Source organism: Austrofundulus limnaeus, unplaced genomic scaffold (genome assembly GCF_001266775.1).
Source record: "Austrofundulus limnaeus strain Quisiro unplaced genomic scaffold, Austrofundulus_limnaeus-1.0 Scaffold489, whole genome shotgun sequence".
In the NCBI taxonomy this organism is placed as follows: Eukaryota; Metazoa; Chordata; class Actinopteri; order Cyprinodontiformes; family Rivulidae; genus Austrofundulus; species Austrofundulus limnaeus.
Genome location: NW_013952891.1, coordinates 312570 through 323045, shown reverse-complemented (window position 1 = coordinate 323045; position 10476 = coordinate 312570). Strand labels below are relative to the sequence as shown.

At 39.1% G+C, this 10476-nt stretch overlaps 1 protein-coding gene across 1 annotated transcript in view; it reads left to right on the top strand.

The window, feature by feature from the left end:
- Positions 1 to 10476, top strand: part of nfasca (neurofascin homolog (chicken) a) — a gene marked incomplete in the record, with an annotated part of 116748 nt that overhangs the window by 45120 nt on the left and 61152 nt on the right. The window contains 1 exon segment of the mRNA XM_014025637.1: positions 3884 to 3913. Within this exon segment, the coding sequence (XP_013881091.1) occupies positions 3884 to 3913 (30 nt within the window).

Sequence of the window (10476 nt, the reverse complement as noted above, 5' to 3'; positions counted from 1 at the left end):
AACACTGTTAAGAAAAATGACTGCAAACAAATCAATGCAAATAAAATGTCTAAACACAAGCCTCTACAAAAGAAAGAAAAGAAGGAATTAATCTACAGATAAACTCAAGTTTAACGTGAAATTGTTTTATTTCCTTCACAGTTGTCTGTTAGGTTACTGGTATAGTGTTTTAATAATCTGGGCCAGATCAACTCTTGAATCATGACTCTGCATAAAGACGGATCCTTCCCAACCCTTCAAGATCAAATTTCAGACAACGGAACATACTAAATAAGCAATTTGAGAATACAATTTCCAACATTATACTGATCAGTCTGCACTCAGTTTTCTGCGCGTTTGAACTGTCAGGCAGAAAACTGAGGACTCTCTTTAAGGTTTAGGGTAATTTGTGTCGATACAACTGTCTCTAAAAACGCAGAAAAGACGAGAGGAGTAGAGTCAAGTGTCTCACTGTGACCTCAAAAATCATCTGAAAAGAACATTGTGTAAAAGAGACGCTGTGTAAGTGCACTTTGTTACTGTAATCCTGGATAATAATTGTCTAAAACATATCCAGGAGATTTCATTAAGGTCACAGAAATTCATGTCAGCGTGTAAAAAGCAACTTAATGTATCCTCTTTTCAGTGAATACCAGATTACCTGTGTCTTCACATTGACTCAGCAGCGTAAACAAAAGTTAAAAATACACACAAAACATCTCTGCACAAGAGATGGACCTTTATTTTTATGAAAGAGTGCATTTCATACAGATTTTTAGGCTTTTCTGCTATTAAAAAACTCAAGGAAATAAACCCAGTAATGCATCTCTAAAATCTCCTGTTCACAGTTTAAATGATGCTTTGAGGACATTTTGCAATTTCCTTTCATTAATCCCAGAGGTTTACAATAGCCCGTGCTAAAGTGGGTGTAACAATATTTCTTTAATTGGCAGCAAATTGAAATCTATTAACAAGGGCACAAAAAGTAATTTCAGTAATTTCTTTATTGCAGTGATTGCTGTAAGACAAAGAATTTTGCTAGATTAAATAAAATGTATGGTCTTGTGCAGAATGCTGTATAAATTACCAGGGATAGTCATGACAAAGGGGTAGCTCCAAGCTTTTATTGTGAAACTCCAAGTTAATATCTTCTTCCTTTATTATACTTCCCTTAACTTATAGGTTTTAATGATGACAATATTGCTCAAATCATAAAGTATTTATGTGGACATCTATGATGGAATAATGTAACAAAGAACCTGCTGAATAATATAAAATTCAGTGATTCAGGATCTGTTGTGTCACTGGTTGTCAAGGGGATTCCTGCTTTTTTATGAAAGATATGAAACAGTGGTTTTCTACCATCTCACTTTTTTTGGTTTGTTTTTTCACAATTTTTGGCAAGTTTTATCCACACCACGTGATGTACTGTTCCTAAAAATCCAAGCACATAATTCTCAATTAAGTGGCACATTTCAATGAAACTGAAGATTGAAATGGAAACAGAAGAATAAACAAAGCTTGCAGCACGTATACCTGTATGTTCAAACTGCATTCAAGTTCAGCACTGACAGATAATACAAGAAGTAGATTTTGCTCTTGCAGCTGCAAAGCTAAGAAACGTGTCAAAAATCAAACAAGTCAAATCTAAATTAAAGCTGCAAAGTAATTATTCTGTGGGTAAAACTCCAGTGTTTGTGTGCTTTCTGAGTGTACAGACCACCCACACAGCGCCAAACTGCACTTTGTGCACACCGTATCTACACAAATGGTTTTGAAAGCAGTGGGTGCAGAGCTTTTTGAATCTATTTCCACAACAAAAGATTGATACTTTTCAGTTTTGGAGTTTAACAAAGTTTTTGTTTCACATACAAAGACTGCTGAACACACTATATCCTCCATTGGATGACTAAGACAGAACACCGGGGGCCTGATCTACCAATGGTTTACATGTATAAAAATGTGCAGGAAAAGCTGATCCACTATCAGCGTGCACTGATGATTGCATCTAACAAACAAACAACATAGCAGACACAATCCATTTAGTGTGTTTGCCTATATGATCAGAATGTGATTTTCCATCCATCCATCCGTCCATCCGTCCATCCATCCATCCATCGTCTAGGTCATAAGCACATTGTATTTATCAAAGATCACAAGCCCTCCCTCCCTGCTACCTCCTCCAGCTCTCCAGTGGGGCTCCAGAACATTCACAGGCCAACTGTGAAAAAAATTTCATTTGGCTGGATTTTGGATTTTTGGATTTGGCCTTGGATTTTGCCCAGAATCTCTTCCCAATGGGCCATATTTGAAAGGCCTCTCTCAGATGGTGTCTAGAATGCAGCCAGTTGAATTAGTTTAAAGCAGCCTTTAGAGAGCTTTGGTGTTGGAACAAAAATTGATTGGTAAAGTGGTAGTTTTACCGTTCAGTTTAGATCTTGTTTCATCATGGCAGTGATGCAGATGTGCCGATCCTCCTCATCTGTCGCTTCATTGAGAACAAATCCCTGTGGTACTTGAACTTCTCCACATGGAGCAATGACCCATTCCCAACCTGGAGTTGGCAGTCCAAGTTTTCTTAGGACCATGGCCTCAGACTTGGCAAAGCTGACATTCTTCCTCACTCCTGTGCCTCGTGAAGATGAGGCAAGCTGAACCACAGAATCCACAAAAAGCACTGATGTGGTTCATAAAAGTCTTTAACAGTAGTGACATGGAGCAACATTCATTCAAACACTTACTACTTGCAAAGTGAACTAAGCTCTTGCGCAAACTGACAACATTGGTTTTGAACCAAACTTCACATGAATTCTGTATTAAACCAATGGAAGCATCAGTACATGGTCAGCACCCATTCTTCTCCATGAAACAGGAAATTAGTATAACACCAAAGGTCTGATCTGAGCCGAAGTTCTCGCTCTTGACGTTGGTCCTGGCCTGAACACATTTTCAAGTCTTATTCACCGTTTGCTAACAGCACCAACTAATGTCCACAGACAAGTTTAATTTTGTTTCTGAATTTTGATGACATTATGCAAATAGTGAACAGCCATGACCAAATCTTATTTGGTTTGAGTCCAAAAGCAGAAAAACTGCAAACAGGATCAAAGAGAGAAGTTTAGGTGTATCCTGTGTGTTTCAAATAATCACAACTAAATATTTCCCCCTGAGAGTTTCCTTGGCTTTATAAGAGATAATCATTTGTTTATTGTCCCAGTGAAAAATGGTTGGTGTGTTAGGTGCAGAGGCAACACTTTACAGTGTGCTCACATRCCAGCTCAGCTGAACTAACTCATGAATGCTCTGTCTGTTTACAGTTTGTCTTTATGGAACTAAAGWCATTATTGCAATTAAAACAACAGGATGAACAGATTAGGAGTGGACTTTTTACATTATGTTTTTCAGTCATTTTTAGTTTATGCAAGACTTTTTATTCTTTAAATATAACACCCAAATGAAAAGAGCAGCACTAAATGTGTGTTTTGTCAGTGTCTAGATGCTGTATCTGAGCCTGGCAGAGCCGTCTAACAGAACACTAAAGGAAAATGCTTTCAGTAAATAACCTTWGGGAAGTTTTGCCAGTCTTACAACTAACAACAAATAACACACTGAATAGATGTTCTGTGCTGTTTTTTAATTCTCCTCTTTTTCTGTTTCATTAGAAAAGACAAAGTAAGATCAATGGGTTTGTTGTTGTTTTTGTCTCTCCTAAYGTCTTCTTGCAAATTAAATCAGTTAAACCTTTTTACCGCTTATCTTTCCTCCCTGCTGACATCAGAACCTTTTGAAGATGGAACCCAACCAAAAGGAAATCATCTGAATAATAATATTAGATGAAGGATGTTTTGCTATTTGTAGAAAAATATTTGTGTGAATTGAACTTGCTGTCATTTCTCTTCTGCAGGCCGTAAAGTAGCAGAATCCACGCCGACCTGAAGCACCTCCCTAGGGAGGCGTCCAGGAGGCATCCTTACTAGATGCCCAAACCACCTCAACTGGCTCCTCTCGATTTGTGATGTGATTTACCAATTCCAAAAATGATTGCTCCTCCAAGACCTCCAACTCTATGGCTTCAAACTATTGTTTTCTTTTTAAACCACTCTTCTCTCCCAAACACTCCATGGTGACAGCCAGAGGCACATGCAAAATCCTCATTTCAGTCATGCAGTTTGCACCACTTTTGCACCTAGTAAAATCACCAGCTGACAAATCTTTCCTTGCTGTATGACCTGCTAGCTCAGAGTCTCCCCATTAATACCAACATATACTCTGTTCACAGTGTTGAAATCAGATCATTTTTGAAGTTACATGACGAAAATTGTTTCATTTGTTTGCACCTCTTCCACCCCTACTTGTCACAATCTGCCAGGAGAAATTTTCTCTCTCCTCCACTTAAGAAATTATTGTATGATTGGTCAGAAGCACATCTGAGTGCTTTCAGAGCTTGCACGCTGAATTTTGCTTCAACTATAAAGGAAGATTTTGGAGTGTAGACATCAGTAGAAAGACATGCACGACAGTGGGAGGGGTTTTCCAGGAGCTCAGCGTAGTGTGTCTCAGCGGCTATGAAAGGTGTGTACGAAAACAAACGCTGAAGAACCGCATGACCATGTGTTGACTGTTCGACTTCAGATCAGGTATGATAGGCCCTTTAACACTGCTCTGCTGTGGTCTGACCTCCGTAGCCAACACGCAACCATTATTATCAATGAGAGATTTACACTGGCTGTGCACGATGGTGCAGGGCGGTGGAGAATGGACGGTGATCCACCAACATTAGATTCAATCCTATTTTTTCCAGATATCGGAGCTGCGCTGGAGTCGATCTACAAAGATCACACTGCCCCAACAGGAAAAAGATCGACTACAACATCAGTATTTTCAAAATAATCCACCAAAGGCAGACTAATTTTGTTGAAATCCCAGCTATATTAATAAATACAGTAAATGAATATATGCATATGCAGTCAGAATGTATTGTTCTGTTTGGAAGGCAGATGGCAACATGTAGCATGCAGAATATGTGTGCACACGTGAACTTTTTTCATTAGAAGTTTCAAAAAGACAACAGCGATGAAGTTTCAACTGTGATTGCAGTTTGTCTTTCACAGAATTAATTGTTTTGCTCTGACTTCTGCATTTATCACTGGATTTATTGAACAATCTCACATTAACTGCACATGTGTCTTGAACCTTTTCTGTGCATCGCACCGGATCGTACCTGAGCGTAGCGGACACAATGAAAACTGGGGTGCAAAGGAACGGATGCGAACTGCGCACCTCAGTGGAGCAGAGCAGAACTGCATCTAGTGTAAATTACAGGTTAGTTTGTTTTTCTGTTTCTGAGAGGAGGTTGCCCAATCCTGTCCTGACCAGGGATCTTTCATTTGTAGAGTTTGCATCTTTTCTCTGTGCATTCTTGGGTTGTCTCCCACAGACCAAAACCATGCATGTTAGGCTAATTGGTAGCTCTAACTTGTCTTTAGTATAAGTGAGAGAGTGAAGAATTATTTGTCTCTATGTGGCCCTGTGATGGACTTGCAACCTGCCTAGGGTGACCCAAACAGAAAAAAGTGGGTAATGATAATAAAGGGATAGGTGATTCTGGGAGGTTTTTTTAGTTGTTAAAAAAACAGACTAAAAAACAAAACTGATTTATATATTTTTTTCATTTTTGTATGGTACCAAGCCATGTCAACTCGTGACCCTGATAATGAGGTACGTACCAAACTCTGACTTAAGCCACTTCTTCATGAACACAGTTCTATTCTACTCAGTTCAGGTCTGTTCAGTTCTTTTCAGTTGTCTCCATTTCTGTGTCCCTTACTCTGTGGGTGTGATTATGGATGGATCGTCTGCAGTGGCTTCAGATGTTGTGTTTAAAAAAAAAGGCTGTTGTGGTTTTACTGTTCAGACTTTATATTTTTAGTTAATTTTTTTTGGCACGGTGCTGTTTATGAGTGCCTGTGTAACTGAGGGCGGTCAGTTTGTCGAAACCTCCCTGCTCAGCTTTATCTCCTTCACCGCACTCTAGGAAGTGCCTTTCCCAAGAAGGTTAGACCATGGTTTTATTACTGCTTTCGCCATGTCGTTGTCTCGTGCCATGCACTCACATTCCAAAACAAAAGCAGCACTCTCTACCTTTCCTCTGTCAATCAATCCCAGAGCTAATCTACGGGCAGCATTCTACTGATGACAAAATCGTAAGTATGCTGTATTCACTTCTACCCGCTTAGAACCACCAAAGAGGAGGTATTAAAACAGCACTGAGTGTAGGAACCTAATGGAGATGCATTCAGCTGAGGCTGAACCAAGCCGATTTGCATGCAAGCTCGTCGGTGGAGATGGGGCTTAAGAAGTAATGTTACACCTATCATGCTCATGCATTGGCACCCATGGTTGAAGCATTTTGAGGACATCTAAAACACAGTCAATTTTCCAAATCATGAATCAGTGTCTTTGTTTTAAAATGAGTTCAATCTGAATACAGCAGAAAACTTCTGCACGGTTTGAACTGTGGCATCCCACTCTCACCACTCATCTGGGGGACGTTTATAAATGCATGAATGAATAAGTCCAGACGACATTTCAACCTCATCATCATGAAGCCAAGTTTCAAATGCAAAGAGCAATTCCTCATACCTACTGGATCATCAATCACCCTTTCCACTGTGGTCTGTTTCCCACTCATAATAAAATGAAAAGCAATCAACGACTGCTCTCCTCTCCTGCTGCAGATAATCGTTAGCCCTTTATGGCCCCTGTACAAATCTGAAATAAATGCTTGACAACACATTGCCAATGTACTTTTCATAAACCGGTGTATGGAAGAGACCACCAAAAATGCTGCTTTATATTTTTTTCTGCCATTCTTTAAGTAATGCGTAAATAATTAATTTAGTCTTTAACACATTTGTTTAAGTCTGGAGAATTGAACGATATCCACTACTATGAATAACATGTTTGTCTACTAAATCAATCTTATTTTCCATCCATGCAGCAACAGTGGCTCATTAACCATTACATTCTGCCCCCAAATCTCTGTGTTCACTGCAGAGAGGAGGGAGCACATTCACAACTCAGATAAATATGCACCCTCTCGAACACAAACAGGCACACACCTGCCCATCAGACCGACACGCACACCTTCGGCCATCTCATCACAGAAAGGGAAGTAACTGCCATTTTCTTGCCTCTGTTAACACTAACAGTCTGTTATCGGGATCAAACGTGAGGTGGGGAGGTAAAAAGTTGTGTTTGTGTATAAATATGTAGTATGGAAGAGTCGGGATGATTTGATGTGTGTTTTCTCATACCGCCTGGCTACCTGCTGAGGCCTTTTGTTCCCACCGCCATCGTTTCATACGACGCAGGCTTATGTTTTGAAACCAAATTCCCCCCCTACTGTGCAATCACAGCGTGTTCTTAATTTGGTTTCTAATCACAATTTACGGACAGCGCTGCTGTGCGGCACAAACACGAGGTCGGCGAAGACTCTTGGGATTGTGTTGATGATAGAGGTCAGAGCGGGCGACTCAGAGTGAGCGGAGACAGTGGAATTCAAAGTATGCCTGCGACGAGCCAAGATAACCAATGATTTCAGTGTTTACCTTCTTCTTTTCCTTACCAGGAAGGGCATATTAGCTGTACCCTCTGCTTTGAAGGGACAATGCAAATGTTTACATTGTTCTTTTTATAGATCCAGCTTTTATGGAGCTGACGGTGCTCAACATATTACAAGTTTGTGTGATTTACAGCAGTGGAAAGGGAGATTGGATTTTCTAAAGTATTGTTTAAAAAAAGAAAAGGAAGGAAAAGGAAGTACTGAGAGACAATGCCAAAAAAATAAAGAGAACTTGGGGGCAGTTGTTTCCAGATTTTGTCCAGAAATTATCGTCCTTGTAGGGATTAAGAAATTTGTGTTTGAGAGCCAGTTGCCATTCGAGGGAAGGATAATGCTCAATAAAACAGATCAGAGGAGAAAAATGTTGGAAGGCAGAAAGCTGAATGTTCGCAGTGAGCATCCGCTCAGTTATCCCTAAAACATCAAAACAATCCACTCAAATGCCACTGCAAAGCACTTCATACTGTCAGCTTTACCCTGAATATTTATTGCGCGCCACTAAGAGCGATGATGTTTTTGCCCCGTTTGAATGTGTGTGTGTCTGTGTGTGCTTGTTACTGAGGGCTGCTGTGGATGAGTGGTCACTCTCAAATGAGAAAGTTGGGGGTTTGATTCCACTGCTATTAAGTCACATGTCAAAGTGTCCCTGGGCAAAACACTGAACCTTTCATTGTATCTGATGTGTGTCCCATCAGTTTATAAATGTGATTTAAAGCACTGAATAGTCTCTATAGAATGATTTATCCATGGCAGCTTTGTAGAGATGTAGTAGAGTGCTGTGTGAATGGCTAAATGATGACATGGATTGTTGTAAAGTACTTTGAGTGTCCTGGTTTGATAGAAAAGCTACACAAGTACAGTCCGTTTACCATTTATATATCCTGTATCACTGAAGTGAGTTGATTACAATTTCTGAATGCTTTTATTCAAGTGTTTAACATTTTGAGTCTCTAAAATTCAAGACAGTCACCATGGCCAAAGCCACTGGCAAAGCAAGCATAATAAATGCTACATCTCAGCTGGTTTTACAGGTATTGAGATACAGTTTATTGTGTTTGAAGCTGAGACTAATCTCTAGTTTATGATATAGCTAACTGATAATATGAGATTTTTTTAAACACTGCCATTAACTGTTGAATTTGGTTAACATTAAAACATCTTAAAGACAATGAAATTAAATAATTCAAATTAAAGTGCAAAATGTTTATAAACAGCTAATGTTCTATGGAATAATCAAGTCTACATCTTACTATTTTTGGCATATTTTTGGTTAAATGTAGAGAATTTTTGTAAGTTTGTCTTTTTATTGTCTCCTTGTCATGATCATCTTTCTGTTCCGCCAACATACTGCCCATTGAAATTACTCACCCACGCCCTCTTCTTTTTCTGCACTTTGCAATTTGTAAACAATGCAACCACAGGCAATTAAAGCAATTCTTCCCCCTGTGGCTCATGTATTGCATTACAGTTTTAAATAAACCTTTATGTTGATAAATAATGTGACGCTTCAACACTGTTATTCTGCATCGACTATATTTTATAATCAACAAAATTAATTACGTAGACTAATCATTGCAGCCCTACTTTTGAATAAACCTCCGTTTGTCTGTTAGCAATATAACTGATCTGTTGAACAGAGTTTTAATAAATCTTTCAGAAAATAATGATGATTGTACATCAACAACAGATTAGTTTTAGTAAAACATGGCTGCCACAGTCATCTGATCTTAAAGAAATCAAAATGTTCTATATTTAAGCAAACTTTACAGACTTTAGCTAAACTTCGGTGTGGTAGTAGCTGAGAGTCATTCCTAACACATACTATAAGCATCAAAATATATCCCATGAGATTAAGCATAACATCATTCACATGATAATATGCAATGTTTCCAGAAATGCTAGACCTTTAATTCCTAAAAGATTGCATGTGTGGGGGGAAAAAACGACAAGAAAGGAAAAACATTTGCTGTGAAATATTTACAAAGAAAAAGAAAAAAAATCTTGGGGACCATGTTTTCAGACAGTTTTCCCTTTCTCTTTGTGCTGAATGCAAAAAGTAGAGTTTCAGACGAGGGGAAAGAAATGCATTTCATTTAAGCCGGTTGCCATTCGAGGGAAGGATGATGCTCAATGAAATCAAGAGACAGAACAGGAGTAGAAGAAAGAAGCTGAAACTTCACAGAGAGCATCTGTTCCGCTATCCACAGACATCAATATGATCCACCCAACTACCAGTGCAAAGCACTTTATATCGCCAGTTTTTCCCCTGAATATTTTACAGCATTATTCATCGACTGCTCAAGAGACGACTTAATGGTGGAAAGTTTTAGGTGCTAACAACAACAAAGCCAAACAATATTCTACTTCAGGTGCTTCAATGAGGATTTACAGATTTTAGTTTCTGTCTGATCGTCTGAATGAATGCAGGGTAATGGTAAGCCTCACTAACACAGTTACAAAACAGTGTGGTCAGGAAGTCATGTCTCCTTCATTTGATTTGCACTCTTGGCTAAGTATCACTGATTAAAACTGCATGCCGGAGGTTTATACATTTTTTATTGGACTGTTTTAACAGTCTCACTCTAAAACACACGCAGAGATGGTTTAACCATCCCGCAGAAGCATCTAGAGGGGAGGGTGCGCAGCAATTTAGCCCAACCATGTAGGTTAGGAAAGTTCACCGGAGATAAGAGAGTTGTACTACGGAGCATAAGTAATGGATCAGCTCGGTACGTCAGCCCCAAGTCTGAGTCTTTTAGTGTCACTTCACCATGGTAACTTTAACTTGTAAATGGAATCTGCTCCAGATTGCTTTTAGTTTCAAAATCGTTTCTAGTATTTTCTTGGAAGCTCCATACAATCCTCTGCCAGAA